The sequence below is a fragment of the Channa argus genome, chromosome 1 (genome assembly GCF_033026475.1).
Source record: "Channa argus isolate prfri chromosome 1, Channa argus male v1.0, whole genome shotgun sequence".
Taxonomy (NCBI): domain Eukaryota; kingdom Metazoa; phylum Chordata; class Actinopteri; order Anabantiformes; family Channidae; genus Channa; species Channa argus.
Genome location: NC_090197.1, coordinates 24,861,190 through 24,878,110, shown reverse-complemented (window position 1 = coordinate 24,878,110; position 16,921 = coordinate 24,861,190). Strand labels below are relative to the sequence as shown.

At 38.5% G+C, this 16,921-nt stretch overlaps 1 protein-coding gene across 1 annotated transcript; it reads left to right on the top strand.

Moving 5' to 3' along the window:
• The first annotated feature begins 4,658 nt into the window (after positions 1–4,658).
• On the top strand, positions 4,659–15,712 carry pdik1l (PDLIM1 interacting kinase 1 like). Its single transcript, XM_067508904.1, has 3 exons — positions 4,659–4,798; positions 10,835–11,130; positions 13,948–15,712. Exons 2-3 carry the CDS (start codon positions 10,846–10,848, stop codon positions 14,686–14,688), a joined length of 1,026 nt encoding a protein of 341 aa, XP_067365005.1. The 5' UTR covers positions 4,659–4,798; positions 10,835–10,845; the 3' UTR covers positions 14,689–15,712.
• Positions 15,713–16,921: the final 1,209 nt, after the last annotated feature.

Here is a 16,921-nt window from a genome sequence, read left to right as displayed (position 1 = left end):
GTGGGTGAGACTCAGGGAATATGTGAGATCGCAGCTTGTGGAAAGATTTACCTCAGGTTTAATTGTAAAGTCACTAAAAGAAACATCACCAATGTGATGCAATGTGAATGTTTTTTTTTTCCTTTGTATGTTTTTTTCTAACTCGTAGAAGCGTCTTAGCTTTGGAATGTAACTATCAGACCTATTGTTGATTTAGCCATGCAGTAGCCAAAGGTTTACACACTTTACACAGTGTAGTTGTTCTTATAGTTCTACAGCACTAAGGAGGGTTTGACTGCTGCATGGGTTTGTAGACATATAACCATGCTGACATAAACCCTGCATGCCCGATTATGATGTACAGTCTGAGAAAAGACATTTTGTCTTGACATAACAAAAAAGAACAAGTGTGATTAATATCACACAAGTTGGCCGCATTCCCTTTACAGTAACGCTCTGCTATTGGACATGCTCCAGTGCTGGCACACCACACACTCCAGAGTTAGTTGCATGCACTGCATTCAAGTGTACGTTTTGTAGTCTGGGACTGATGTGAAGGAAACCTAATCTAATTGTCCTGCGACAGCCAGCAGGTAGATAGATAGACAGATAGATAAAAGCTGTGAGGTGTCAGTGCTATCTATTCACCACTGTGCGAATAAAATCTTAGAGTTGGTGCCTGCCAGTGCCTTGCATGGCAGCTCTGTCATCATCAGTGCGTAAGTGTGTGTGTGAATGAGGAAACAAACTAGTAAAGTAATAAATAATAAAACTAGTAAAGTAAAGTGCTTTTTCCACTAAGGTAAAAAAGCGCAGACTAATTATTTTTTAAATAAAAAAATCGGAATCACAGTTAACTAGTGCTTTAAAGTTACTCATGAGCAAAATAACAGTCAAAAGGTTCAACGTGTACTGTAGCCATGTTATAATGAGGCTCTGTCACTTTTTCTCATACTAGTATTAAAAGTCTTTTGAAACACTGACTATTTAAATGAGAGTGAAAACTCAAATTAATCAAACAGGATACAGCGTTGTCTTCAAAAATCCAAGCCACTGGTCAAACAATTGTGTTTTTCCCCCCAGAATCTTGTTGTTCAGAAATAACATATTTTTTATGACTAAACATGCAATTACTGAGGAGAAGAATCGAACATGTGAATGTACATAGAAAAACATATTCTTAATGCCACAACATAAGTGTCATAACTTCTTCTTTCAAGTTGGGCATATTACTCAAACCAGTTAAAAATAATTTTACTTTTTCCATTAGTGCTGAAATTCATGTCTTAATACCAAGTGCATTTTTATTCTTTGAACTTATGCAAGAACAGTGTTGATTGTACTAACATACTCTGCAGGCCTCTCTAAGCCCTTTACTTATTTTATTATAGGGTCTAAATACATATATAGATACTGAGTTTTTGATGATCAGCTAATCAGGGATTTTCTCTGTTTTGTCTTGTTGTCGCAAGTTAATCCTGAACAGACTGAGCATCTTTAAGTGAAAGCTTTTCATTGTTTTGTTTCAACCTGACTTAAAAAACCCGTTCTACCTCTCAGTATAAATACATCAAATTGTGCAAAGCTTAGGTTTCTTTTGCACAAATCCCAGCCTTTTTGATGTATTCTATTCCTGAGTTTTTCCTTAATGAGTATAGTTAATTCTACTGTATTGCCACTGCACAGAAAAAACAAAGCATTCTGATGTATGTTAAGAGTTGTTGTACTTAAAAATACTTGAACGGTTGCATCATGGACTCAGGGAGAACCCTTTGGACTTAGTTTCTTGTAGGATTTGTCTAAATGTTTAAGTTATTCATTGTCTTAGGTTGCTGAAAGACCCAGGGTATTGATTGCAATGCACTATTTATGTATTTTTATCTGGTAGAGCAAATGCAGCGGCAAGTAGCCCTTCAAAGCAACTGTGTGTCAGTGTCTGTTTATAGTCACACTCTTCTTTTATTTCTAGTATTGCAGAAATAGGTAATAATTGTGGTAAACAACACGTAGCATATTTAATGCAGTGGGGGAACTAGTCTGTTTGTCAATAATTCTTATTAAGTCATTAGTTATCAAATGTATCTTGTTTGTTAAATGTAGACACAAACATAACAAGTTGGCCTACCTATTTGATGACACAAGAACTTATGTGCTCGAACTACTGCACACAACCTCCTGAAGTTGATTATCATAGAACAACATTTTTGATATTTACATTTCTGTGGGCATAAAATCTGATATAATAATTGAGCTGTAAGTCAGAAGGGGACAGATGTCCTCACAACATTCAATGGACAGTATGTGTTGCTATCAGCAGCACATTGACTGTTTCCTCAGCTTGTCTTATTGCTTATATTACAGATATTCAGGGAAATCATAAGTAAATACATTTAAAGTACTAAAAAAGGTAAGGGGGATTTGGTTGACCTAAAAAAAGGATCTGAAACAGTTAATCACAAAAAAAAAAACAACAACAACCTAGAATCCACATTGTATATACGTTACCAGTCCTTCTAGGGTTTTGTGGACCCTTTTTGTAATTGTTGTGGCCTAAAATGTCTGTTTTTGTGACACCTTTTAAAGTAAAACTGTGATGCATGATGCAATGTTTTTATGATGTTTTAAATTGCAACGATGTGCATATTTCCTAGGTCGTTTGGTTGAATTAATTGATGTGATGATGAAATTGTAAATTTCTCGATTGACTCATTATGTACACTTTGTTTTATTCTATGTTTCATTAGTCTACAAACAACTAAGGGTGCTTTAGAAATCCATGGGTGACATGTCAGTCTCCAAATGAAGAAACTTTATTAACAAAGCCATAATAACAGTCCTACTCTGATGGACCACAAGTCAAAGCGTTACACTACATTTTGAAAGTCACCATGATGTTGTTTTATAGTCTACATATTGAGTGTATTAATATAATGTTTATGTGTTTGCATGATAATGCGTAGAATAATGGAATACATTTTTAAGGTTAAATTTGGCCTGATGACTGCGCCCACTGATGGCATAGAGGATGTTATGAAGCCGCAATATTGATCATCATTAAAGATCATTATGCATCTGTTCCTTTATGTGCTCACTGTACTACAGTAAAGTGGCCTCTTATCTATCATGTATAATACTCTAATCTGAGCAGAGTGTGCGAGCTTGATCTTGTTTCTTGTTGTTTGTATTACTTATTATGTGTGACCAAGACAGATATTGTCTTGTCAAAAGTCTATACAAGTCTACCTCAGGTGTGGTTTTGGTTTTGATAGGGACAGCTGGAGAACAGCGTGTCCACAAAACAGTTTTTTATTGTAAGTATTGTACATTTTGTTTGTTTGGGTTGTCTGTTGAAATTTTTATTACTCTGTTTTTACGGTTAGTTTTCAGTGGGATGTGTGATAACTCAAAACAACCAAAAACATTTGATATCTTTATGCCTGTTGCTGAAGATAACAAGAGATCCATGCTTGAAACCAAAGTGATTCATTTGAGTACCAGGACATAGAACCTATAAGTATACATCTAGGATGTCCTTGTACATTTTTCAGGCAAACACCCATATCTTTACTTTCCAGGGCAGACACACCCACTCTGTCTTTCTGGTGATGTTACTACAGGCAAAGAATGTTTGGATTAAGAATGTTCATGTTGACTTTCTGGGTACAAGTTGAATGTTTGCTCAGTCCTCGGGGTTGTGCTGAACACATTCTGTAGCCTCTTTCAACTCAGTAATTATGTGTGTGATTTCAAATTGATCACATGTTCCTTTTGTTGGTTTTGCTGGAAAAATAATAATTTGTGCTGCAAAACAACAATGGCAAATTAAAGATAAAATGTAAACAAAATGTGCTTTTCATTGTTTCTTGTATCTACACTTCATGCTGATGACTGTCAAATGTTGCTAGGACACAAACTTCACATTATGCATTAATTTGTAGGCTATAATCACAAATTCATTATTCATCTTTCAACATCATCAAAATTTTAATAGCAAACACTGTAGCTTTGTATTATTGATATCAGGGATTGATAAGACTGAAACAAATCAGATGCTTAAAAAAGATGCAGTAATAATAAAGCCTCAAACTTAAAATCAATACAAACAATGCTCTTTAACTACATTCTGCAACTCTCATCAGTGATGATAGAGATGTTGTGCTTTGCTTGATATAGTTCCTGACATAAAGGAAACAAATCTGTCCAGAGTAAAATAAATAGGCTAATTTGCAGTGAAATAATAAAAAAGTGATAGATATGCTGTTGCTGCTATAACTAATAAGAGTTAATAAACCCACTATATGTCTCAACAAAAAAAAAAGCAACAACATTTTTTACATAGTTACAGGGTCATAAATCTGTGCAAGTGTTTCTCTTATCCACACCTTGTAAGTTACATTTGGGCAAGAGAGGGAAAGAGGACCGTTTCCACATGTCTTGTAAAGCTAGTCACACTGATCATGCTCGGAGCTTTTATTTTCTTTTTTTTCTTTCAACATATGAAGAATGCATTTACCACTTGGAGGAGTACGTTATCTGTAAAAGTGTGCACACTTAATTGTAAAAAAATACCATTTCTAAAATAATGACTAATGTTAATAGAACCTGCCATTCATGCGTGTGACTTTTTTTTTTAAATTTATTTTGAAATCTTTCCCCGGAAGTTGTGTTTTCCTGGCCGCCGCCGCGCTGCGCTGCTCAGCAGCTGCACGCTCTCACGTCCAAAACCTGGGTTAGACTGGGCGAGCAGAACGTGCGGCGGTAATGGCTGCCAGGGAGAGTGAGGAAGACAACAAATGAACCCCCGAGAATCGACGCAAAGGTGAGCGTGCAAAGATGACAGCCTGCAACTGTACAGCTGTAGCCTCTTCCACATTTAGACGGTCATCTTGTCGGCTGTGGCTGTGTGTTCTTGGCTCTCAGGTGTGTGTGCGCATCTGTGCATATGTGTATGTGTGTGTGTGTGTGTTTAGGAGTGTGGTTGAATTTCTTGATGCCAGACACACACACGCGCACACACACACACACAGGACAATGAACTGTCAGTACCTTACGTTAGTGCTTGCCGTGCATGCCTCCTTCGTGTTTCCGTGGTGGTGTAATTTACGAGCATTGAAGTAGTTTGTGGTTTGAATTATATAAGCTTGATGCAGACATGAATGACGATTGTTGTGGAGAAAGCTGGACTCTTTGTTAGCTGGTGTTAACGTGATTAGCTAACGTTAGCTCACCAACAACATCGTAAGCTGTAGATGGTCAGGCCACATAGTTAGCTGTTAGCCTGTTAGCCAATCAGCCAAGTGTCCGTCCAATTAGCTCGTTAGCATACTGGCTTTCATTTTTCTGGATGGGAAACATCTTCTATTTACCGAGTCCTGGAAGATGTTTATCACTTCAAATCTGCCAGTGTCGTATGTTCACATTAAAATGAAGTTTTATGATTAGTCTTTTAAATGACCTGAACAGACAGGTGTTTTGACAGTGTCAGTGCCAGCCCAGTGGTTCTGATGATGGCACACTCACATTATGAGTTTTTCCTTTTGCTAACATATATTTTGCTCCCTGGTCGAACCTGCATATTTCAAGTTTGAAAGTGATAACAAGCATAGTTTTAATATTGTGTAATTAGGGATTCTCTGTATCAGTGAACACTTGGGTATTAGGCATAAAATCAGTTTCTCCACCAAATAATGTAATGTGTCACAAATGACATGTCATTGAATTAGGAACTTTGCATCTATCTATCTATCTATATCTATATCTATATCTATTGTATCTATCTATCTTGTTAATACTGCTGATTTATTGAAGTTGTACACAATAAAAAATATGAATAGTATGTGTTTTTGTTTGTGTGTAGGATTTGGACTGCTTATTAAAGTTGTCACCATGTACTAAATTGTGGCTTAAATAATAAGAAAAATAATAATTAGTTGCTCTTCAAGTTGGGACACTTGGCCTCGGTTTCTGTATTAGTGAAATGTTACTCTTTTTAAAAATACTTTGTTCATACTTAAGTCAGTTGTTAGAATGCCAATGATTATAAAAATAATAAGATGTTGGAGCCTTAGTGCTGTTTTTTGCTCTGGCAGATAAGCCAGGATTATTCAACCAATCGATAAGAGTGAGTCAATATATGCTTTCAACTCTTCTGGTTAGGTATGCTTTTTCCTGTATTCCTATTTGCATTGTAAATGGATAGAGTATGAAGTGCTGTAGAAAGTTTTAGGAATGATCACGTTGGCAGGTAGGGACATCATAAACTTCTAAATAAGGTAACATAACACTGGATCAGGTAATATTTAATGGAACATGGTCAGTTTGTAGTCATTTATGTGCCTTTGGTTTATAGTGTATTTGAGGTGTGTGTGTGTCTAATATGAAAACTGAATGTTATTTTGTGTAATACTCATGTAGTACTGTAAAGATGCTGATAGTGTTTGTGGTTTCCATCATTCTTTTGGGTTTAGTGGGTGAGAGGTTTCCACAGCAGCTGTTCATCTGCCTTTCTAGTGGGATGATGAAAATAGGAAGATGGAGGGATGCTGTCTGTGTATTTTTGACAAACATATTTATGCTTTCTGAGATTAGTCTGTTTCACCAGACCAGAGAATATGTTCTCATGGTCTGAGAGTCCTTCAGGTGGGCTGTCATCTGCCTTTTACTGAGGAGTGGTTTCCGTCCGGCCACTCTACAGGTGTGATTGGTGGAGTGCCGCAGAGATGGTTGTTCTTCTGGAAGGTTCTCCTATCTCCATAGAGAAATGCTGGACCTCTTTCAGAGTGACCATTGAGTTCTTGCTCACCTCCCTGACTAAGGCCCTTCTCTCTCGATCACTCAGTTTGGCCAGCCTGGTCTAGGAAGAGTCCTGGTGGTTCCAAACTTCTTCCATTTTTAATACTGCAGAAAATTTTCTGTACTATTCTCCTGATCTGTGCCTCGATTCAATCCTGTCTCGGAGGGCTACAGACAATTCCTTGGACTGTTAACTTTGGGACCTTATATAAACAGGTGAATGCTTTTCTTAATCATGTCCAATCAACTTTCCCACAGTTTCCCATAGCTGTAGACACCTCAAGGACGATCAGTGGAAATAGGATACACCAGAGCTCAATTTTGAGTGTCAGGGCAAAGGCCATGAATATTTATGTACATGAGATTTTCTTTTTCCTTTTTTATTTTTAATAAATTTGCAGTGGTTTCAAACAAACTACTTTCCCGTTGTCATTATGAGGTATTTGTAGAATTTTGAGGAAAATAATGAATTTGATACATTTTGGAATAAGGCTGTAACATAACAAAATGTGGAAAAAGTTATGCGCTTGAAATACTTTATGGATGCACTTTACTTGCTTTGAATATAATGCACACATACAAATATTTACATGTAATTTGTCAGCTACATTTTGTCTCCATCTTTCTGCTTCTTTGCACTCTTACTGTAAAAGCTGAGCACAGCTGTAACTCAGTCTTGTAATTAACAAGTGGCCAGTGTTATCTAGCAGCAATACTTCCAATTTGATGAACCGTTTAAAGTGATATCACCCTTGTGGTTCCTTTGCCAGCACAATGAGGAGATTGAGGTGGGAAAAGAGCAATCTCCATTTTAACATGGTCCCAATGAAGATTCACACAGGACAGAATCCATAACTAAAGTGTAGTGAATTCAGCCATATGCAGTTGTGGAGGATGCATGATTTCAGCATATGGTTAAAATGGTTGAGCCATGTTACAATATATCCTAACAGAGCAGTGTTGTTTTAAAATATTCTGGTTACGCTGTGTGTTTGATTTATGCTGTACATACAGTGTTTGTTTTATTTAACAAGCATTCAACACTCCATTGAGACCTTTATTAATATAGGTTGCACTGACCGTTACAGTAAAGCAAAACTAAGCTAAGAACACATTTATAATAAAATAAAATTTACAACTTATTCAAATCTTAAAATATTTTCCAAATTTAAAAAAAAAATATCTCAGCAATTTAACTACTTGTGCATGGTTTAATGCACAAGTAGTAAAAGCACAATTCACCATGTTTATATTCCCTGTGTTCTTATCTTGAATGTTAAGGCAAACGGTTGTTAACATTTTTGCGAAGTACAATAAATGAAAAGCATTTTGAAATTGGCAAGGCCCCCCCTTACACTATATGAGCTGAACCTTGCCCTAGTTCACATAGACATTTTTATGATATTTCATCACGCCTTGATTTAAGCTGGAATGCAATTGAAAATGTATGACTGAAAGTTTTTTCCTTATGTCACCACCTTGTGGACTGAGCGTAGGGTGGTGCTGAGAGAAAGTATATGGCTCTGGGAAAAAAAAAACTAGTTGAGAAGGCCAGCAAGGGTTTATATTTAACTAGTTCACAAGAGAGGATAATAAGATCATGTTGGATAATCTCCAGTTTATCCTAATACGGGTGATTATCCACTATGAGGTTCGAAATTCTCACCACAACAGTAAAACCAGCATCAACCAGCTCCACACACTCATTAGTGAATTTTAAGTGCATGTGACACTGTTGCCTGATCACCTGTTGAGGTGCAAGGTCCAAGCCTTCCTTGGACTGAAAATAAGAATACAATTTTCAGTCCAGTCTAAAACTGGAACCATGCTTCTCTGGATTGCACGTTAGTGAACATACACCAGTGTCATATGCAAATGTTAGTAGCAAAAATACTAAAATAAAGATTTTATGTACAATTAGCTATTATTTCTTTACAATATTTCTTTATCAGACCAGATTATTTCTAATTAATTGTTTAAGGTGGAAGCAAACTTTTGCACGTTTTATTTTTTATATATTATACTATACCTTTTATTTTATGCCCTCCTTGACCATTTTGACCACTTGTGATGATGAAAGAATTTTTGTACTAGCTGAATATACATTATTTTACAAGGTTAAGGGTTAAATTTGCATCCCTTTAAATTGAAACTGCATTTTCTTCACATTTAAAGTGTGAAAGTTAAAGTGTGCAACCTCTTTTGATTGGGGGCAGAAAGTGTTTTACACTTTTTCCATTTCAAAATAAGAGGATACTAACTTTTGATCATTATTTACATGTTTGGGTTTGGTAGCAAGTATTACCTCAAAAAAACATTGGAGGAGATTTGGGAGGTGTGCATACTGACCACCACTTCTGTGAGCCTCTGCAACCCATAGTTAAACTTAACTTAGCAAGAGTCTATCCATGGATCTTCAAAGTAGTGTAATTCCAGTGTTAGTTTTTGGGATTTAGTACTGAAATATATGACATTTGAGTCTATGAACATTACTACTGCAAATGTCCTTTAACCAGTATAATAAATAATTGAATATAGTGATTAAATGCTCAGAACTGCTTAAATATTTTATAAATCATATAAATGATTTTTAACTGAGTAGCACTTTTTTGTGACCAGGTACAACCCTGAGTTCCTCTCCCTCATCTGTCTCCCCCTTACTTCATTCACTCAAATATAACATCTGTCTGAATCGCTGCATCAAGCAGTACTTGTGGTCAAATGTGCAGTGTGGATAGAAGTAAGGAGTCATTGAGTTACTGTCTGGCTTACGAGTATAAAGGAGCAACACTGTGAACCTTTAAATAATATCAAATGACTTTAGACTCATCAGGTCTTATAAAGTAACTACCTCCTTATAATGTGGTTTTTAATTTGGCATGTTCTTTTTGGTTAACATGTAGTATTTTTCCTCTGGACTCTTCCATCCATGACAGTGGTCTTTTAAATGTTTACATTTTGTTAGTGTAGCAAAAAGAACATGTTTGTTTTAAATCTTGCGTAACATAAATGAGAGGGGCATTGATAGTGGCACCATGTTAACACAATAAGTCTTGAAGTAGGAAAGTAATGTTCTAAAAATGAGCACTGCCAGAATTTGTAGACTGAGAGCAAGAGGTCCGTGAAAGGGACAGAAACGAGAGACCAAAGCAAGCCTCATGCAGCAGCTTAAAAAATGTTTGCCATTTAGTAGTTCACTGCAATCGAACAGAGATAAAGCTGCGAGACATCACATGAAACAAGTACATTCAAGATATATGTCACTTCTACTTGCGGCCTAAAGTACCTGCTTTTGTGGCAGTTTGCTAGGATGTGCAGAATTTTCGGCGGAAGTTGGATGAATTAATTGCAAATTCCTAACCATGCTTATTTACTATGTCTCATTTGAATCCTTTGAGAAATTTAAAGAGATCTGGATGAAGCAACATTTTGTTATGTTTATTTGTCTAGTTTGTTTTTTTCCATTTCAGCCATTTATTTTTTTATGATAGAAAAAAATAGTTGTTTGTCCACTACATCGAAAATGGTGCAAAACTGTTTCTGAGTGGAACTTCAGGGCAGTTCCTTACATGCCCTTACCTTTTGCAGACATCCCATATCTTCGAGAAGTTGATAAAAATTGTCAGCATATTGATCGCATCTCCCTGATCCTTGCAAATTATAAAGACTATCTTGAAATTCACACATTTCTTCAGTTTTATGGAATTTGGTTCACTAATTGGACTTTGCTTGGGTTTACTTACTTATAAGTAGCAATACATAGCATTAGCAAGCTCTCCCCCATAGCAGCTCTGATGTGCCATACATGAGTTATTCAGCAATAGTACTGAGTGTTGATTAAATTTGCAAAAAAAGTTGTGTGGTTGTAAAAAAAATTGCAAGGTTGTCCAGAATTCACAGGGATTTGGTTGAATTTGTGTTAAATGTTTGAGCCATGACATTACAAATTCCTGGAGGAACTAACTTGCAGAGTCAGCCAGTTTCACAGTGTGAGATTGGATGTCACTAAAATTAGCTAAAAAATAACCAATACAAAAACTAACGCCATGCTGTTTCACCACAGTGAGGACTAGGATGGTAAGCAGCCAGCCAAAGTACGAGCTGATCCAGGAGGTGGGTCGCGGCAGCTACGGCGTGGTCTATGAGGCAGTGGTAAAGCGTACAGGGGCTCGGGTTGCTGTAAAGAAGATCCGCTGCCATTCTCCAGAGAATGTGGAGCTGGCACTGCGGGAATTCTGGGCCCTCAGCAGCATCCAAAGCCAGCACCCAAACGTCATCCACTTGGAGGAGTGTATCCTGCAGCGGGATCAGCTGGCTCAGAGGATGAACCATGGCTCAAGCTCGCCTCTCTACCTAGAGGTAAGGTAACTGAACAGTTTGTAGTTCCAAGGTGTTTCTGCATTTATGTTGCAAAATGCAAGGAAAAAGACAAACTTACTGTTTGGTTACATTGGTTGAAAATAGTGTTCTCTAACAACCTTAGGGACATTTTCTGGTTCAATGACAATTTGTATTTAAACAGTCCTCTTCATCATGCTGTTCATAAAATGCTAACACATTTAACTCATTTATATTATGTTAAATTAAAACATAACACAAACTTGTTGTAAGCTGGGGAAGCCTGGGTGAAGATATCAGTGAAGATAGCGCCATGTTTTATGAAATCTTCTTACCCGAGCTGTGAGAAGTAAATCAGATTGAAGCAGGGAGAGGACACAGGTAGAGCTACTTGACAGACCTTCAAACACAAATGTTTATTTCCAAAAAAGTGTACATTGGATGGTATTAGTTTTTTAATATTGTCTGTTATGTAGGCATGGTTGTGGGTCCTGTTAGATTGGTGGACTGCTGTGCCTGTGCTAATATAAGAGTAACACTGCTCCACTCTGTAACACCACTCAACTTGTGTGATGTAAACTGCATGTAGAGTTCAAGCTACAGAAAATCCAGTGAAGTGACATGTCATCACCATAAAAGCAGGCAAAAACTTAACAGCTGTACAGCCGAATGGGATTTGGTCGTGATGATTGGTTGGACCTAGTTGGACTTGATCAGTGCTAGTCTGGCTCAGTTGGCGCTGACAGTCGGTAGAGACAGGCATTAAGTGATTGCGGTTAAAAGATTAGGACATAGTTGCAGATTAATAATAATATAGGTGTTATCTTATCTCAATATTTCAGATAAGAACATCTTCTTGGGGGGGGTTGGGTCTGTCTATCTGTCTGTCCATGGGTGTGTGTGTTGCTGGTTTGTTCCAGCAGAGGAACTGGACATCTGGTTGGATCAGTCTGTGGCCCCCATGTCCCTAAAACAAACGTGTTGTCAGGTTGAAGGGGGCACCCCTCCCCCATCAACCTGTCTGCAGCCGCAGCCTGTCATGTTGCAGTGCCTCCCGCTGTCTAACAACAGGCACTCTGCTGGTGCCTGATTATAGTCTCTTCAGTGGTACGCAGGGCTATTGTCAGAGCGACCATTCACTTTTCTGCTGTGCTTGCACTGGACAATTTCCCAGAATCCCTTTATTCCCGCTGTCTTTCTTCATTGCTCTGTAATGTGCCAGTACATGCTTACAGGAGAACAAATGATAATAGGGCAGAATTATCTGACCATACCAACTGTGGGATAATTTGCATCTATTGTTTTTGGGTAGTGAATTCTTTGGCTAGCAGCATATCAAACCATCTGCAGCCATTTGTGTACAGCAGGGTTCCCACTAGGAATTGCCTGCTACACACATTCACTTGTAATCACTTTCAAGTAACAGTACACAGTTGTGCTTCTCAGCTTGACAGTGAAGCTGCTGTTTTACACTTCAATGTTATACATATTATACAATATAGTGTGGATAGTGTGTGTGTGTGTCCGCCCCATGTAAGTCTGCAGCTATGACCAATTGGCCTAGAGTTTCATCAAAACTTTCTCTTCTGTCAACATTTCTGCTGCTTACATCTCTTATTTTTTATGTTAAAATGTTCCTGATTTCATTGTCTGAAGTTTCAACTTTCAATCACTTTTACTTCAATAATTAAGTTCACTAATGTTAAAATATCATTAACACAGACTAAAAATTTGGTTTCTTTCAAGTACCTATTATATAGTATATATTTTATCTTAATTTTAGTTCTATACAAACCTATAGCTTTATTTATGTTTGATTAAAAAAACACCATTCATTTGATTCCACAGATACATCTCGTTTAATCTTAAGTTAATGTGATATGGATAAAACCTCCAATATTGTGTTCTACTATCAGATTAAATGAACTGGCTTTCAAGGAGCAGGGATGAAAAATTAGAGGTTTGTCCCACTGCTCTGATTAATAAAATTTGACCCACAGAGGACGTTGGGATATTACATATGTTGAATATAAAGCCAAAGCAACTCGGGTGTGTTTAGTTACTAGTGACATTTTACTCGCCTCACAATGCAAAGCTGTTTGCCACAATATCAGTATTTCTGTACGCTACAACAGACCTCAGTGACATAACCACATGTTTCTGTGTGTTTTGTCTACTGGGGTTAGAGATAATACTTGGCTTTGTTTTTATCTTGTGTAAATCACATGTCTTGGTGTTGACATGAAATGGATTCAAATTGATTAAAATCTTACTCCATTGTGAGGATGCACTCCACAATCTCTCATTCCTGATCAAGTAATTGTATTTTTTTGAATTGTGTCATATGTTTGCAGTCTTTACAATAACGTCATAAAGCTTTAACAGTTTGGATGTGTGCGATGTCAAGGTAGGCATTTACATATTTGAGTGGTGATGTTCACCCTGTCTTGATAGTCATATTAATGTAAATACTACAATAGCTTTCTGAAGACTTCTGCCCCCCGCAGCTTTTATGCATTTGAGCTTGTATTCTGTAGCTCTGGGTTGGATATGAAATAAAAGGGATCACCCTGTAACACTGACTGAGACACTTATAAGCAGCCTGGTGTCATAGACCCACCATATTGTGGGTGAAAAATGGTGTCACCTCTTTGCTCAAGTTCGTGCATGTTACATTCTTCCAGCTTCTGCTCTACCTAGAGCAATTTGCTTTTATCACCCAACCGGAAAAGGTAAACAATGTATTAAATCTGTTTATTGCATGGGGGTGGGTCATATCAGCGCATCCCTCGTGGCCTCATGATGACTTGTTCTGTCTTTTCTGTGTTTGTACTGCAGCTCGTGGAAACGTCTCTTAAAGGTGAGATCATGTTTGACCCATGCTGTGCCTACTACTTGTGGTTTGTCATGGACTTCTGCGACGGGGGCGACATGAATGCCTACCTGCTGTCCCGCAAGCCCAGTCGGAAGACCAACACCAGCTTCATGCTGCAGCTAGGCAGTGCCCTTGCCTTCCTGCACCGCAATCAGATTATACACCGTGACCTCAAACCAGACAACATCCTCATCTCCCAGGCCTGTACGCCGGCCGGCTCATCTGAGCCCACCCTCAAAGTGGCTGACTTTGGCTTGAGCAAGGTCTGTTCCACCTCCGGGCTAAATCCAGAGGAGCCGGCCAGTGTTAACAAGTGCTTCCTGTCCACAGCTTGTGGAACGGACTTCTACATGGCCCCAGAGGTTTGGGAGGGCCATTATACAGCCAAGGCAGATATCTTTGCCCTGGGGGTAATAATCTGGGCCATGGTGGAGCGCATCACCTTTGTAGATGTGGAAACTCAGAAGGAGCTGCTGGGAAGCTATGTGCAGCAGGGTTCAGAGATTGTACCCTTAGGGGAAGCCCTGTTAGAGAACCCAAAGATGGAGCTGCTGATCCCCGCTAGGAAAAAAAGCATGAACAGCCACATGAAGCAGCTGATCAGGGAGATGCTGTCGGCCAACCCTCAGGAGCGGCCCGACGCCTTTGAACTGGAGCTCAGACTTGTCCGTATCGCCTGCAGAGAGTTGGACTGGGACACGTGATGGATGAGCAAACTGCCCCACAGAATCAGCCATGCACACATCTCATCAGCTACTGTTACCCTAAATGGCAGATAATTGTTTTTTAACTAGTGAACAATGGCTAGAATATTCATTGTTTGTAACATGGCTTAAACTTCATTCACTGTCCAAGCACACACAGTCCTTTACTACTGTGGTTGTGCCTTTTTATAATGAAGAGGAGAGTTGTGACACTTACCACTGCTGCTACTCAGAACTGCAGCTTAGTCTCAGGCTAATCACCTCACAGCTTCCACCTCCTTCTTTCAGTCACTGGAGTGTGATGGATGGGCAGAGTGACCCATAACGTGCTGCATTAAATTTGAAATGAAAGTGACAGTTTGTCTACCAATACCATTTTAGACTTGGTGCTAATTGTTACTAAATGCAATACGAGACATTAACCTGTGATTTTTAAACTCTACGTTATCCAAAGGGCCAATATTGAAACACAGTCACCTCAACGCTGAAGCTTTTAAAACCTTAAAACTGACTTTTGCCTGGTCTTTGCCACCAGCATTAATATTTCCCTCCAGATTTGATTCTGTTTTGGCATCAAATGCAGATATGCCCTGAATGCTCAGGTAATAAAAAAAAAAAACAACATGATGGTATTTGTAGACAAACATCTAATAACGAGGTCAGTTTGGCTCAATAGTCTTGGAGGGTAAAACGTTGGTGCTTAAAGATAACTTTTTTCTTGGAGGGTGCTTCGTTGGTTATGTTGGGTGGAGGATATGTTATCAGTAATCTCCAGCCTGCAGGTGCTTGTGATTGGTGTATTCCTACTTCTGCCCATCACAAATGTCAAGATAAGCGCATTGGTCCCAGACACACCCTAACCGCCTTTAATAGAATGTATAATAATCAAACCATGTCACCTTTTGGCTCTCTCTCTCTCTCTCTCTCTCTCTCTCTCTCTCTCTCTCTCTCTCTCTCTCTCTCTCTCTCTCTCTCTCTCTCTCTCTCTCTCTCTCTCTCTCTCTCTCTCTCTCTCTCTCTCTCTCTCTCCTCTCTCTCTCTCTCCTCTCTCTCTCTCTCTCTCTCTCTCTCTCTCTCTCTCTCTCTCTCTCTCTCTCTCTCTCTCTCTTTCTTTCTTTTAATTTCAACAACAGCCCATCATACATTTAATGGGGAACCAAGCCTAATTCTGGTTTACTGCATAGCAAACTGGGTCTCAGTTTTATGGCTTTAGCCACAACTTTTGTTGGGTTTTGTTAGGTTAGTAGTCAACACATTAGCGACTCTTTGCTAAATCCTGCTTTTCATTGTTACTGTTGCTATGCCTCTCTAGTGTTCCCCTCTAGCACAATCGTGTGCAGTTTACAATAAGTTATTGGACATTTACTGCTCTGAGTTCTTAGTAATTTGTCAAACATCAGTCTTTTATTTTAAGGACAAAGGCAACTTTTTCTCTGTAGCTGGCAAGTGTAGACTTCACTGGGTACACGGAATGGTCACTATCAGATTTAATTAGCTAACCTTTATTATCTAAATTAAGTGTATTTTCAACCTTCCCCATACACACACTCAAACCAACAATGAATTGCCTCTTCTCAATTTTGGTGTCAGTCAGTCTGCAGCTTGGAGTAGTTTATTCGTCAGTGCTGTAGACCTCTCGTATCCAAAAACTATTAAAAACACAGCCAGCCACACCACTCCACTGGGTGACTGTTTCCTTATCCCAGCTGTCACAGGGCCAAAGGCGGGGTACACCCTGGACTGGTCACCAGTGTATCTCAGACAATTTTAGATTGACCAATTAACCTGCATGTGTTTGGACTGGGGAAGCAAACTGGAATAACCAGAAGAAACCCGCACAAGAACAGGCAAACTCCACACAGAAAGGCCATGGTTGGCTGTGAGATAGCAGCGCTAACTACTCTACATGATTGAGAAATTGTTAAATAGATCTTTTTACGGAGATCTGTAGGAAGACAGTCAGCTGCTGTAAAAAAAAAAAAAAAACTGTAAAAAGTTGTGGCAATTTAAAGTATTTTTACAATCTCACAACCACAGTTTGGAATAACATCGTGTAACCCAGATGTGCAATGCGAGGCCACAAATAAATAAACTAATCCAAGTTAAAAGACAGACTAAAAATGGTTGAAATTAAAAAGTAGAGGCAATTTGTTGTAGGTTTTGAAGTCTATATGGGCATTGTTTAAAATTTGATAAATTTTAAATTATGACAAAAGCCAAAACTCAATCTGGC